Source organism: Chrysochloris asiatica, unplaced genomic scaffold, assembly GCF_000296735.1.
Source record: "Chrysochloris asiatica unplaced genomic scaffold, ChrAsi1.0 scaffold00076, whole genome shotgun sequence".
NCBI lineage: Eukaryota > Metazoa > Chordata > Mammalia > Afrosoricida > Chrysochloridae > Chrysochloris > Chrysochloris asiatica.
The window spans coordinates 3,872,638-3,886,806 of NW_006408594.1; the positions used below are offsets into that span (position 1 = coordinate 3,872,638).

At 53.1% G+C, this 14,169-nt stretch overlaps 2 protein-coding genes across 2 annotated transcripts; both read right to left on the reverse strand.

Annotated features, from left to right (window-relative positions):
- Window positions 1-3,120: 3,120 nt before the first annotated feature.
- GCAT (glycine C-acetyltransferase) lies at window positions 3,121-9,179 on the reverse strand. Its single transcript, XM_006865199.1, has 9 exons — window positions 8,975-9,179; window positions 7,621-7,751; window positions 6,309-6,410; window positions 5,763-5,909; window positions 4,650-4,804; window positions 4,425-4,507; window positions 4,073-4,244; window positions 3,532-3,653; window positions 3,121-3,280 (listed from the first exon to the last, which is right to left on the reverse strand). The coding sequence occupies exons 1-9, from the start codon at window positions 9,168-9,170 to the stop codon at window positions 3,129-3,131; spliced, it is 1,260 nt and encodes a 419-aa protein (XP_006865261.1). The 5' UTR covers window positions 9,171-9,179; the 3' UTR covers window positions 3,121-3,128.
- A 1,611-nt stretch (window positions 9,180-10,790) lies between these two features.
- LOC102830098 (histone H1.0-like) lies at window positions 10,791-11,520 on the reverse strand. Its single transcript, XM_006865200.1, has one exon. It carries the CDS (start codon window positions 11,444-11,446, stop codon window positions 10,862-10,864), a length of 585 nt encoding a protein of 194 aa, XP_006865262.1. The 5' UTR covers window positions 11,447-11,520; the 3' UTR covers window positions 10,791-10,861.
- Between the last annotated feature and the right edge of the window lie 2,649 nt (window positions 11,521-14,169).

Consider the following 14,169-nt stretch of genomic DNA (forward strand, 5'->3'; position numbering starts at 1 on the left):
TTGGGCACCCCCTCCTCCTAAGCCCAATTTCCCCCGGGTGGGGTGGCGGGTGGCATGCTCTTCTGCCTGGCTCCTCTCAGCGTGCGCCACCGTTGCCTCTTTCTCTTTCTGTAGCAAGTAACCCATTGATCCTGCTCGCTGAGATTCGCTTTGTAGTTAACCCCTCCGTGCCCAGGGCCCAGCCCATTCTTGTCACTCCACCTCCTCCAACCCCATCCTGTCCCCGCCCTGCTTCAAGCAGGCTCCAATCCCACACTAAGATTCTTAGTCTTGGATGGGGTACCCTAGTCTGGAGGATCAGAATGTGAGTCCCCTTTCTGCAAGTAAGACCCCTCTCCCAGACCCTGAGCAACTCACAGACCCATTTGGCTCCCTAAACTTATTCTAGGGGCTCAATCTGGCTGGAGATCAGCACGTTTGTGTGCCCATCCAGTCTGACTTCAGTCTGAGGACAATGGGGAGCTAGTGAAGGTTCCAGAGCAGGGACAGGATGTTCCCATTTATTTTGTAAGATTACTGTGGCAGGTGATAGATAACAAGGATGCATGAGAAGGGGAGAAATTAATGACCCTGGAGAAGCCTCTTGTTCAGGCAAGAGCCAAAGAAGTTGATAAATTTTGGTGAAAGGCGTGTCATTCAGTCATGGGTTTCTGGCAGGGAGCCATTGGAAAAGGAATGGGTCCCAGGGCCAAATGATTCAGGAGACGCTAGCATCCGGGTGAGGGTGGGTGTGGGGGTAAGGTAGAGTGTGCTGGATTTAGCAATAAGAAGTCTGGGGATCCAGGCCCCATTATCTGGACAGGTGTAGGACAGCCTGTGGACAAGATGCTCACCAAGGATAGACTCAGAGAAGGGGGTAGATGGTGTGGGAATGGGTGTTCCTCGCAGCAGCATAGGACCCCCACCCCTAGCTCCCTGCTGCCTGGACCTTTTTAATATGGGGAAGGGTTCAGCTCTGAAATCCAAGTGGACTGGAGTAATAGCCCGTCTTCAGTGTATGCAATGAGAGCAGGAGAGGGTTGTAGGGTCGGTGGAGTCTTTCTTGAAGTGGAGGGATGGGGAGATTTCAAGGATAAATGGGAAAGGCACAAAAGCAGGGGTGCCAACGCTCGAACTACGATCCAAGAGAGAAAAGAAGCCCTCAGAATGAGGTCCTGGTAGGTCCCTGGGTTCTCAAGAGCACTCAGAGGGGGCTTCCCAGAGTCACCTCACACAGACAGCGAATGTTAGGAAGCAGGGAGCCAGTGAAGTGGAAAACTAAAGTACCAGACCTAGACTCTTAGACCCTACATTCCAGAACCATGAGAAGTGAATGAAGGAATTAGAATCACTGCATCCTATTACAACTCAAAGATTTTAGGATTCCAAGGTTACGATCTATTCAATTCCCAGACCTGAACCTGCAAAGGAGGCATTCCTGAACCTTCCCCTGCTTCCAGTCCCCGAGCCCCAAGGCCCCTCCTGGCACTGTTCAGGCTCTGGCTCCCTGGAACTAAGGGAAAATTGCTCCCAGTAACAGCAGCAAGCTGAGCTGCAGGGGAGGAGGGAGGGACAGAGGCGATTAGGGGCAGACAGGACACAGAACCCCAGATGCCCTCTCTACTTCCTAGCAGCGGCTCTGAGCCCCACACCAGAAATTGCAGTGATGTAACCACGAAGCAGTCTGCAGACCCTTGGCCCTGGAAGGATGGCCAATCCACTGTCTGTCTTCGGGCCCTGTGTGGTCTCACAGCCAGACTTGGGCACCGAGCACTGCCGCAAACTGGCCCTAGAGGTCATGGGGCCTCCGCTGCTCACCGGGATGTGCAATGTCAGTGGTGACTTCTGAAGGACTAGCTGCAGTGCTGGCTAGTGGACTTCGCTTCGTGCCAACTCATGTCAGCCTGAGTGAATGTGGACTCCGAATTATGCCCCCATCACCCTCTGGTTTATTGAGATCACCCAGTGTGATCTGCCCACCCACATAAACTACGCAGCTGGCCTGAACCTGCTGGCAGAGTCTTGGGCCAGCGTCAGGCTGTGTTTGGTGCTGTAGCGGCTGCCTTCAAATGCTCATTGTCACTGATGTGACTCTAGCTTCCCTAGGTTGCGTCCTCCTAGGACCCCAGGCTACGTTCCCCCAGATCCCAGAACCTGGCTTTAAGAACCAATAGGATTCTGCTGGACCCTGCTCAGAACTTTGGGACGTGGTGGGCTGAAGGATGTTGGGGAGATGTGAGCCTAGCTCCTGGTGTTTCATGTCTTTTCACCCCTTCTGTCTCAAGGCCATACCCCCCTCTGGCTGGAGATTCTTCAAGAGAGTTCACCCTCACCCCAGGGGATGAAGTCAGTAGGTTAAAGGAAGATTGGGCCTTTGCAAGCAACCAGTCTGATTGGCTTTGTCTGTGGGGTCACTTCAACAGCCAGCTGCTGCCCAAGACCTCGTATCTAGAGAGGGCAGGATGGGCCATGGTGGAGATCAGAGCCTGAGCTCCCTACGCCCCCTGGTGGCTAACCATCTGGACACTATGCCTTGGGATAAATGTGTTGGAAGGACCCCAGATCTCATAATATCCATTCTTCTTGGGTTAGTAGCATAGAGAGAATAATGAGACAGGCCCCATGGCCAAACTGGGCTCCTGGAATATTAGGGGCCTCTCCAGTGTTGATCCACATTTTGGGTCCCAGTTTCCTTTGAAGTTTTGAATCCTATCTCTCCTCTCAAACATGGGCTTACGCACCCAGCCCTTATCTGGGCAGTGGTGGGGCAGTTTGGGGATGGGGAACAGAGAACAAGGAGTTCACCAAGGCCTGACTGGGGATGGGGGGTAGGAGAAGGGGAGATGGTGGTGTGGGAAAGGCTGTCCCCTCCGTGCGGCAGAACAGCACAGTGCCCTGTCCGTTTCCCTGACACCTGGACACCATCCAATTATGGGGAGGGGCTCTGTACTGAGATCCACGCTGGTGTACAGCAACCCACCCCGAAGAGCTCGCAAACGCAGAAAGGATAAAGGGATGAACGTCTGCCAGCTGGTCTGCACAATTGTTTCCACTCAGGCCCGACCCTGGAACTCTGGTCTGAGGCTTAGATCCACAGGCCAGGATGATTAAAGGTTCCCCATGTAGCTGTGGAGGGAGGGGCCCTGGGCTCAGGGCAGCACCCCATGCAACCGCCCCACCTCCACAAAGGCCTGCACGCAGTGGTCGATGTCTTCCTCGCTGTGCACGGCTGAGATCTGGACCCGGATGCGGGCCTTGCCTTTGGGAACCACAGGGTAGCTGAACCCGATGACGAAGATGCCTGGAAGGAAAGAGTCACCCTGGGGCTCACCAGAGCCAGATGGGTTCAGCTCCCACTTTCCTGAGGACAAGGGCTCCCAGATGTGGGGACACTCCTGGCCAAGGGCTTTCAAGCTTGAATTCAGCCAATCTACGGGGCGGGGTGAGGCGGGGCAGGGGTAAGAGGTCTCTCTGGCTACGGTTTCCTTCCTCTCCTCTTAGGGCCCCTCCTGTCCTATTCTCTGTGCTCTCACTGGGCCATGTCCCTCTCACCTCTTTTTAGCATGTCATCTGCCATGCTAGAAGCCAGCCGAGCGTCACCCAACATCACAGGGCAGATGGGGTGATTGGTTCCCGAGATGGTAAAGCCAGCAGCCTCCATCTTACTTCGGAACCTGTGAGCGTGAGCCAGGTGTCAGGGGGAGCTGGAGTTCTGGAGGTGGGGGTGGGGGTGGGGAGATGCTTTCACACCTGCTCCTGGGAGACATGCAGCCCAAGAGCCGTGGCCAAGTCTGTAGAAGGGATAGACAGAGAGGTGGGGCCAGGTCCAATCCACCTGAGGAGCCAAGCAGAGGGACAAACAGGAGAGCACAAGAAGAAAGACATGGACATATGGAGAGAAATGCACAAGGGAGGGGCTGGAAGGTGGAGACAGCTACAGGCAAGCTGGCAGTCCAGGGCAGAGAGCATAGAGTCCCACACAAACTTATTGGGAGGTGGTGTGAGGCTGAACCTTTGAGTATGGAGTTAAGGATTCTGGCAGGCCCTGGCCACCCTCCACCCCAGCCTGCCCCATCCCTGCCAGGGGATGCACCGGTGGGTCTTAGCTGCCATAGACTGAACGATGGCATTGTTCTCCATGAGCAGATCCAGGGCCTTGGAGGCACAACCAACGACAGCAGGCGGCAGACTGTTGGAGAAGAGGTAGGGCCGGGCACGCTGCCGTAGCAGGGCCACCAGAGACCCAGGTCCTGTTGTGTAGCCCCCTGAGAACAGAGGTGGGGTGGTGAACAGGGGTCAAGAGACAGATGAAAAATCAAAGCCCCTCCTGAGTGCATAATCCACACTACCCTCCCCTTCTCTGCCAGCAGTCCCAGGTCTTCTCTCCTCCTTCCCAGTGAGCTTTGCATGTGGCAAGAACCCCAGGGACACAACTCTGCAGGTACCTGACGCTCCTCCCAGTGCCTTCCCCAGTGTGGAGTTGATGATGGTGACTTGGTCCCTCACACCCAGCAACTCATCCGTGCCTCTGCAAAAAAAAAGCCACCCCTGCTGCTACAGGCCACTTGAGCACCCAGGGACCATGGGTAGGGGTGGTGGTAGCCTCCTGGTTGCCTGCCCACCCACCCTCAGAAGCCCAACCCTGGGCCTCCGGTGGCATTTGCTCCCACCGTCCTGTGGGTCCTAGGAAACCAGTGGCGTGGCATTCGTCCACAAAGACCAGGGCGCCATATTGAGAGGCAAGCTGGCAGATCTCCCGCAGGGGCGCGATGTCACCGTCCATGGAGAAGGCCCCGTCAGTAGCCACCAGGCGCAACCGATGCTTCTGCAGGGGATACATGGGCGGGGGTGGGGGTGGGGCTGACACTTCAAGTGGGGACAATTCACCCTTCCTGTCGCACTGCTTTGGGTTCTTAAGGGCTTGCCTCACACAGTGCCCAGCATGGAAGTGGGAACATAGGACCACCATTTGGGACTGGAACACACACTCTCTCAGCTCTGACTCTCTGAGCCTCTTCCACTTGTCCAGGGCTAACTGGAGCCACATTTAATCCTGGGCAATGAGAACAGTTCCATTCTCCTGTGTAAGATACTAGAGGTGGGGTTAGGTCTAATCCATGTGCCCACCGCTTCCCTAGCCTATGTTAGACCCTTGCTGGCAATATTAAGGCAGAATATTGTTGTTAAGTGAGTCAGTTCTGATTCATAGCGACCCTGTATAAGGTTTCTAAGGAATGGCTGGCTGGTGGGTTTGAATCGCCAACCCTGCAGTCAGCAGTCCAATGCTTATCTTACAGTGCCACACCAGGGCTGCAAAGGCAGCATTGTGGTTGTTGTTAAGTGCCATCAAGTTGGTTCTGACTCATAGTAACCCTGTATAGGATTTCTAAGGAGCAGCTGGTGGGTTTGAACTGCCAACCTTGTGGTTTGTAGTCCTGTGCTAATCCTACAGCACCACACCAGGAATCCTAAAAGGAAGCATGTTGTTGTTATTGTTAAATGCCGCTGAGTCGGTTCCAACCCATAGCGACCCTGAACAGGGTTTCCAAGGCCTCATCTTTCTCCCGCGGAGCAGCTGGTAGTTTCGAACTGCTGACCTTGCAGTTCGCAGCACGATTCGTAACCACTACACTACCAGAGCTCATAGCATAATGGAAAAGCAAAGCTGTGGGGCAGAGGGACTTGGGTTCGAATGGTAGTTGCTTGAGCTTCCAGATTGTTTTGTCCATGAATGAGGGGTCGGGTAGTTGAGGCTACACCCTGGACCTCTGGGTCTCACCTACCTGGGCCTCTTGCAGTTTGGTCTCTAGGTCAGCCATGTCCAGGTGGCGGTAGCGGTATTTGTGGGCCTTGCACAGACGGATTCCGTCGATGATGGAGGCATGGTTCAGCTCATCAGATAGGACTGCGTCCTCTGGGCTTAGCAGGGCCTGGAGGGCATCGTGTGGGCAGAGCTGTCATCTAACTGCTCTGAGACTCTCCTCTCCCGAGTCAAAATTTCCCTGGTAACTGGAGCACCCCCTGCAATATCTGGGTCTCCAGAGCCCCAGCACTGTGCTGGACCAGGGACCTTGCTCTTGCAGCGTTAGTTTGGCAACGAGCAATAGCCCTGCTCCTCCCAGCTTCCAGCTGCCCCAAGTGCCCTGGAAGCAAGCCTAGTGCTCTCCCCACCTCTCACCCCCAGCACATACCTAGCCCAGCCTTGACCTCTGTAAGAAACAGGGATTGAGGCCCCAAAGCTTGGCACTGTCATCCTACCAGATTCTCCTGACTGCCCACTCCTCAAACTTTCCAGGGCCTAGCAGACCCCACCCACAGCCCCCACAAACCTCAAAGAGGCCAGCATTGGCATCAAAACAGCTGGGATAGAGGATAGCATCCTCCCGCTGATGGAAGTCAGCGATCTTGGCTTCCAGATTCTTGTGGATGCTCTGAGGAAAGTGAGTGAGACAGATGTTAATGCCACAGGTAGGGGTGGGGTCCTGGGAGACAGAGGCTTAGAGGGCTACACAGAGAACTCGTTCTGCAGCCTCAGCCTCCCTCTGCTTTATGCACAAGGGCTACCCTACAACCAGTGTAAACCTGACCCCAGGAGGAATTGGGATCAGACTAGGATGGCACCTAACAACAACAACAACAAGGTTTCTTTTCTGCTCCCCCACTTCATTTTGTAATGGAGGTCTAATGTGGGAACTCGAGGTAAAGGTGGGGAAAAATGATGTGTTTTTCCTGAGAGCAAACTGAGTGTCTTTTTGGGTTGCAATGGCAAAGAAGAGAACTACATAAGTAATTTTGGCCCATTTTAGGCCTCTTAATTCTTAGGTTTGAAAGCTGTTCAGTGTGGGAGTTGGGAGTTCTGCCTCTGACATTCATTGCACCTTTCTGAGAGGGCAGGTAGTGATAATCACAGTTAACTACTTATGGGCATAGACTCTGGAGTCAGGCCACCTGGCTCAAATCCCATGATAGGCTGTGTGCCTCTGGGCAAGTCACTGAACCTCTCTAGGCCTCACTCAGCTCTAAAATGAGAATAAGAAGAGCACTGACTTTATAAGATTAATGAGTAATCTGTAATGTACCAAAAACAGTACCTAGGCACATATCAAACAGCATGTAAGTTTCATGTCAATGACTATTTAAAAAAATAAAATAGGCCAACATTCATTGATTGAGCCCTACTGTCTGCTAGTTACTGCCCTAAGCACTTTCACATATGTTAAGGCTTTAATTTGTAACAAACCTATTAAGTGCTATTCTCTACAATGTTACCAACAAAGGGATTGAGGCAGAGAAGGTAAGAAACTTGTCCACAGTCGTAGAGCTAGGCATGGGCAGAGAAGGGAGCCAAGCTCAGCGGAAGAGTTCCAGAACCTTTGGTCCCAATGGCTGCCTTCTACCCTTTCTCTCATATAAGGGGCAATGTGTGATGAAAGCTATTCTCCAGGTGGGTAAATGGGTGATCACAGAGGTCACATTTCTTGCTCAAGGCCTCTCGAAACAGAGAACTAAGGCCAGCCTTCCTACCAGACAGCCCTGAGCGAATTAAACCAGCTAAACCAGCTCTGCTGATGGTGGGAATTGGACAGCTGGGGTCAGTAGCCAACCCAAGGGACAAAGCTCCCCATCTCTCTCTCTCTGTACCTGGGTCCCACAGATGAAGCGCACAGAGCTAAGGCCAGCTCCAAATTCCTTCAGGGCTTGCAGGCCTGCCTGGATTACCTCGGGGTGGCTGCTCAGGCCCAGGTAGTTGTTGGCACAGAAATTCAGGATTCCTGAGATGGAGGAGGAGAGGAGGCGGATAACAGAGTTCAAGGTGAGGAAGGGCCTGGAAAAATGTCAATACCAGGTCCTGAGGCTAGAGAGAAGAAATGGACCTACAACCACACTTGAGAATCAAAAACCACATAGTCCAATCTACCTGTTTGGGGCAAAGGTCTAGGAACCCAAAATCAAATAGCAAGAAACGAGGGTAGGGTAAAACCTCTCGCCATATATTGTACCTTGAAGTCTTAACTCTGGTTTTAAGGAAGCCAGCCCTAACTCACAGGCTTCTCTGCTCCAGAAGAACTACACCCATCCCGCATCTGGGCCTTGGTTTCTCATGGGAAAAGGAAGAGGACAGTTAATTTGCTCTCTGGTATAGTGACACATCCCCAAAGATGGCGCTTCTGACGTTGACCCTGACAGGACCTTGCATTAGAGAGTGAGCCTAAAGTGAACACAGGTGGCTGAGGAGTGAAAGAGTCAAACAGCCTAGGAGAGGCAGAGGCAGGCTGAGAACCTGGCTCTCTTCATTTCCCATCCTTTGACTCGCAGAGGAAGCTGGCGCAACAGATGAGGAAAACAGCGCCAAGAAGGATTCCATGCCAATTTGTTGCTAGCGGCCAGTTGATAATCAGCCCCCACTATTGCCTGATTCAGACGCCGGGCAGTGGCCATTGGTCCAACAGGTCATGGATGAGGAAGACCTGGTCTTGCGATTCTGCAGCAGACCTCAAGCCCCTTTCTCGCAGTGACTCTGTTCAAGTAGCTGGCCTTCCTGTTCCAGGATTCCCTAGATCATAGCGCAGCTCTACCCAGAGCTAGCTACGAGGAGGCGGCCGCTTCAATTGTAAAACAGGATCACCCATTGCTGCATTTGGAGATTTGCGGACTCCACGTGTGGCGATTATCAGAGGCCTTTACAAAGCAGCCTCTCCAGAAATGCGAGTTTTCTCACTGCCGCCTCCACACACCCTTCCTGAAAGCAGTTGATTGGAGCCAGCTGGGGCTGCCTATCTCACTGATGGGCCTTCACCCAGCCGCGTGCTCAAGGGCACAACACTTCTCTCTCTACCAAGAAAAATTGGTTCGACGGATGTGAAGGGGGCTAATGGGCACGTGGGCCGGTGAGGTTCCTCCCTACACAGTATCCAGAGCCTCCAATTCAGTGCAAGTCCTGAAGGGGCCTTGGAACGCCCGGCCAAGTTTGCCGACTTGAGGAAGGGGTGGTTACCTCCGGAGACGCCGTCCACATGGATATGTGGTCCCTGCCTGGACGTGATGACTCGCTCGCTTTTCCATGTACCGGCCCCGCGGATTCCTTCCAACTCCGCCTCTAGAACACATCGCAGCTGGGTCAGCGCTGACTGCGCGCGGCAGCCGCGGGGGGCGCCGGAGAAGGCAGCGCGCAGGACGTTACCAGCCCACATCGTGCCCACCGCCCCGTAAGAAGTCAGTCCGCCTGGTGCCGTGCGCACCGCGGCGCCAGCCCTGTCACGCGGCTGGGGGCCGGACCCTAGAAGCCAATCGGAGCGATAGGGGCTGTTTAAGCAGCAAGGGAGGCGGGCCCTGGGATTGGGCGGGCCCTGCGGAGGCTGAAAAGTGGATTGATGTGTAAATTGAGACTAGAGAGGTTTGTGTCAGGGACCAGAGAGAAGGGGCGTCTGGCTCACCAGCGAGTTTTCCCCTTTACTCCCAACCCCGTTCTCCGCCAATATCCTCTCTCGTAAGGAAAAGGAGTGCGGGATGCCCTCTGGACTCTAAAGGCTAGAGCCTAGAATTAGACTGAGGCACGTTCAGTACCATCCAGCCCAAGGTTTCCCTGGGTCTGTCTCGTCCGGGGCTCCCTTACCGTCCGTCTTCTCAGGTTCAAAGAGCCCCAGATATACCCCCACACACACATACTGTTCGTCCGTCCACTTAAACTGAGAAAGACTCCACACGCTCAGACTGTTTCCATTGCTAATTTTATTTTAAAGTCTTAATAATACAAAGACAGCAATTTCTTCCTGGCACAAATAACACTTATCCAGGGGGAAAAAAAAAAGGACAATCTTATTAAAAATTAGAAGAGAAAAAGAACTGTACATTTTTTTCTTATAGCTCCTGAATGTGAGATAAGTAACTAGCACTAGATATATTGTGTATATATACGAGAATTCCATTTTACATTTTTTGAAGTTCCCTCGTATATACATACCTATGAATACATACACACACAAATCTAACTCTGTAAAACTACTTAAATTCAAAATTGCAGTATGTCTGACTGTCCACTCCTCCCCGCCCACTGCCTCCCTCCCCTGTCTATAGCTACATATAAAAAGACTCCGAAGTAAAAAGAAATGGAGAAGTTCCCAAGTTTCTGATGGCAGGATTGGAGAGCTCTATCAATGCTTCCCCATCAAGCCACCTCAGACAGAAAGAAAAAAGAAAAAGGGGGGGGGGGATTCTTCTAGGATACAATGCATCAATTGTGTGGAAAAAACCCAGGTTTCAATGGGGCAGACTGAGGCACTTGGTTGACTGACTCCCCACCCTTCCCACAAAGTTTCCATTCCCTTTTTAAATGAGACTTTTCCAAAGCCTCCCCTCCCCAGCATCCCCCCACCCCCAGCTTCATGGAGAGTCAGAGTTAGCTGAGAAGACTCAGTGTGTCCTCTCAAGCCCTTCCCTAAACAACAGAGGCCAGAGAGCCAACTAAACAAGAGAAAGCTCACCTGCCTTAAAGATGCCCCCCCTCCAAGCTTGACAACCCCTGGACACCCTCATCTGCCCAGGACAAGCTGCCTCCCCATCCACCTTCGTGGCAAACAAACCCTCCAACAAAACACACCAGCCCACCAAAACCCCTAAACCCACAAGTAGCATAATGACAAGTTAACAAAACACAGTTAAGTACATTTTCATCATTCGATGGGATTTCTTGTTGCTGTCCTTGCAGAACTGGTTGAAGAAGAAAAAAAATCAATTCTTCCATATTTCTGAGGAGTCCAAGTCCTTTCTCTTATAAAGTCCCATAGAAAGGGGCAAAGGATTACAGATGAGGTTCAAGAGATGATAAAAAGTATGTACAGAAAATAGGAGACAGGGAGGAGTGTCCGCAGTTAAGGCCTCATATTCACTTCTTCTTGCCCGACTTCTTGGCACTGGGCTTGGGTTTGGGCTTCACCGATTTGGCCTTCTTGGGCTTGGATGCCTTCACTGGCTTGGCTTTGACAGTCTTGGGTTTTTTGGCTTTCTTGGGTGTGGCAACCGGCTTCTTCTTGGCCTTCTTGGCTGGGGTGGCTTTGGGCTTCTTACTTGGAGCTTTGGAAGCAGCCTTCTTGGGCTTGGCTGCCTTCTTTGGTGTGGCCACCTTCTTGACTTCCTTCTTGGTCTTCTTGAAGGCCACGGATCTTTTGGGCTCATCGCTCTTGGCCAGTCGGAAGGAGCCCGAGGCGCCCACTCCTTTGGTCTGCTTGAGGACACCAGTGGTGACCAGGCGCTTGATGGACAACTTTATCTGGGAGTCAGCATTCTCACCCACCTTGTAGTGGCTCTTGATATACTTCTGGATGGATTGGCGTGAGGAGCCAGACCGGTTCTTCTCAGCCTGGATGGCAGCCACGATCATATCTGAATATTTGGGGTGGTCTGTAGACTTCTTGGAGGCCTTAGCCCTCTTGGGCTTGGCCGCTGGGGCAGACGTGGAGTTCTCGGTCATGGTAATCCGCCGGGTCCTGAAGAAAGCGCCTTCAGTAGGACCAGCCCTCGTTGGAGGCTGAGGCAATCCTGGCTCGGGTTCTTGACAACCAGTCCTGGCTCGCAGGGATGCAGGCGCAGTCGCTTCTCCTTCCCGGCTCTGGTCGCGGGGAGGCTTGTTAGGCAGAGTCTTTGTAGCCCAGCCCCGCGGCTCTGTCTGTGGCTCTCAGCGCCTGACTCTGACTCTGCCTCCTGTGCCTCTCTTTTCCCAGCTCAGCGTCTGGCGCGCGAGCCGCGCATCCGGGTATTTAGCGGCGGCGGGCGGACCGCGGTGAGGACTGGGCTGCTGGCTGCCTAAGCCAGGCCCAGAATGGCGCCGCGCAGCCGCCATCTGTGTTTCTTCAACTGTGCAAATCCAACCTTTCTCCCATGCCCCAGTCTTCCTGCACCCCGCCACCGCCCGGGACCGCTGCCCAGGTCCCTGGGCTCCCCCGCAGGGTGTCCAGCCAGCCCAGCCGCCGCTCCCCGCGCCCGTCATGCACCCCAAACGGCGCTGAGAACTGCTGGCGCGCCAGCACATTTCCCCTTTGCGGGGGGCTGGTCCTATGAGGCTAGGGAGCCCTGGTGCGGGGACCCCCCAGAGCAAAGCCCTCTCCTGGGGCTAACAGGGGATCCCACTTCTGGATCGCTGCGGGGTTCCCTAGATGTATAGAGCGGCTGGAAAGCAGCCCCAACTAACACACGTGGTCCTGAGCCGTGTAGCTCCCAGCCTGGCCAAGACGGGACAGGGGGGAGGGGTCGCTCCCCGGGGTACCGATCACCTCTCTGGGGTCCTCCCGCCACCGGGCCCCCCACATCTCTAGCCCCCCTCCGTTCTTGGGGCCCCCAGCAAAGTTTCCCTGTAAGAGTTGGAAGGGCACTTTCAAACTTTATCCCTTCCCCCTCCTCTGTTATCTTTCCCCCAGTGCGCCCCCACACCTTGGGTGTCTAGGCTCTTACCTGAGCCCGAATCCCCAATTCTACCTGGTCCTCCTGAGGAATGGGGAAAGGCCTTCAGGGTCACTTCCTCTCCTCAAAGACCCCTCAAATCTCCCGCAAATCTTAAATTGGAAATTCATTTACATGCCTCCCTCAACCTGGGAGTGTCAGAGGCAGAACTTTTGGCCCCCAACCCCTGAGGCCCTGCCTGAGGGTCCAGCCCTTATCTCAAGGCCCTTTGAAGGAAGTGTGGGGGTGGGGTCCACAATGGCGTTATTATGCAGAAGATTTAAGATTGTCCTGGGGCCCCTGGGATCAGGAGAAGCCAGGAATATTTTATGGCCTTGGGGAACCCCCAAGGTGAGGGTTGTGTTCTTAGGGTTCTGATAAATTCTTGAAAGTTTACAAGTTGTTTAGAGAGCTATTGCCTGGACCACCACCATTTTGCTAGAAGCATGTGAAGTCTTTGTTAAGATGTATATGTCTTGTTTCATGCTGCTTAGCTGTATAGATGAGGCCGATTACCTCCCCAGGGTGGGCCACTGGCTGAAGGAAGTCTTGAGGTTCTGAGGGACTATAGGGGTCTAGAGGCCAAAGGAAGGGACTCTGGATTCCCCAGGATCCCTTGTCTACTGCTGATCATTTAACCACACATCAGTTCCTGCTTGGCATGGAATTGGGGTCTTGGGATATGCACTGAGTATGCCTCCCCGCCCCTCCCCCCCACTTAGTTCTTAAGTGCAGAAGTCCTAAATACTCTAAAAGTAAGGTGTCAGAGCTATATCTGGTCAGAATGTACACATGTCAGGGATGGTGGGGGTACTTTGGACAGACCCAATGGCAGACCGGGGAGAGATCTGAACAGGGATCGAATTGGGGGTTCACATGAGGGTGAATGGGTCATAACTGGCAGAGAGAGGTTCCCTGGACCCTGGACTCTCAGAGACCAGGGCAAATGAATGGGTTTACTCTAAGACCAAGGGATGGATTAACCTAAAGATTGAGAGAGGGGTGAGTGGGGGAGGGAGAAGGAGGCCTGTGACTCAGTATCTGATAGATACTTCTCCTAGAGCTTATCTTGTTGACTCAGGCGGAGTAGGGAAGCAGTGAGGCCAGGTTAGTTCAAAAGGTCAAGGTTCTTGTTTTGATGGTGTCAACTCTGAAGTTTTCAGATTTGAAAACACAATATTCTGGTGGATTTGTTTTGATTATTCCCAAACCAATTCTCTGGATTCCCATAAAAATCTGGATGGAGAAATTAGATTCTCAGCAGCTACTAAAATAGGCCACTGAGATGTGGTCCCACTCTGCACTCCCAGAAACGTGTTGCGCCACCGTTTCCCTAGGGTCTCAGAATAAGGATTGGATGAATCCCATGATACAATGAGAAAATAACTTTATTTGCAAAGCGCGTTACTTTACAAAGTGCCAGTCTCCATTTCTAGATCTTTGCCAAAGAGGCAGACAATGTGAACATTACCCCAATCACCCCCATTTAACCGTGGTGGCTAATGGAGATCGTAGGGACTTGCAAGGATGATTAGGGTGAGGTGGGCTATGAGTCCCAGCAACCCCAGCCTGTGTTTTATTTAGTAGCATCTCCGCACAACCACTGGAATTCTCTCCCGGAACTGAAGCCAGGAATGAAGGTTTGGGGGCTTTCTGCCTTTGGGCAACTCCTCCATTGTGGACCCCCATAACTATCTTCAAAGCACCAAGGCAAAAGGCTAGACCCCTTAGGCAGGGCCTTAGGGGTTGGGGGCAGCG

Coding starts and splice junctions, on each gene's coding strand:
- LOC102830098 (XM_006865200.1), bottom strand. CDS start 11,446: ATGACCGAGAACTCCACGTCTGCCCCAGCGGCCAAGCCCAAGAGGGCT.
- GCAT (XM_006865199.1), bottom strand. CDS start 9,170: ATGTGGGCTGGTAACGTCCTGCGCGCTGCCTTCTCCGGCGCCCCCCGC. Junction 7,752..8,974: donor TGTGGACGGCGTCTCCGGAG/GTAACCACCCCT, acceptor CCTCCATCTCAG/GAATCCTGAATTTCTGTGCC. Junction 3,281..3,531: donor AGATGACATGCTAAAAAGAG/GTGAGAGGGACA, acceptor CTTTCCTTCCAG/GCATCTTCGTCATCGGGTTC.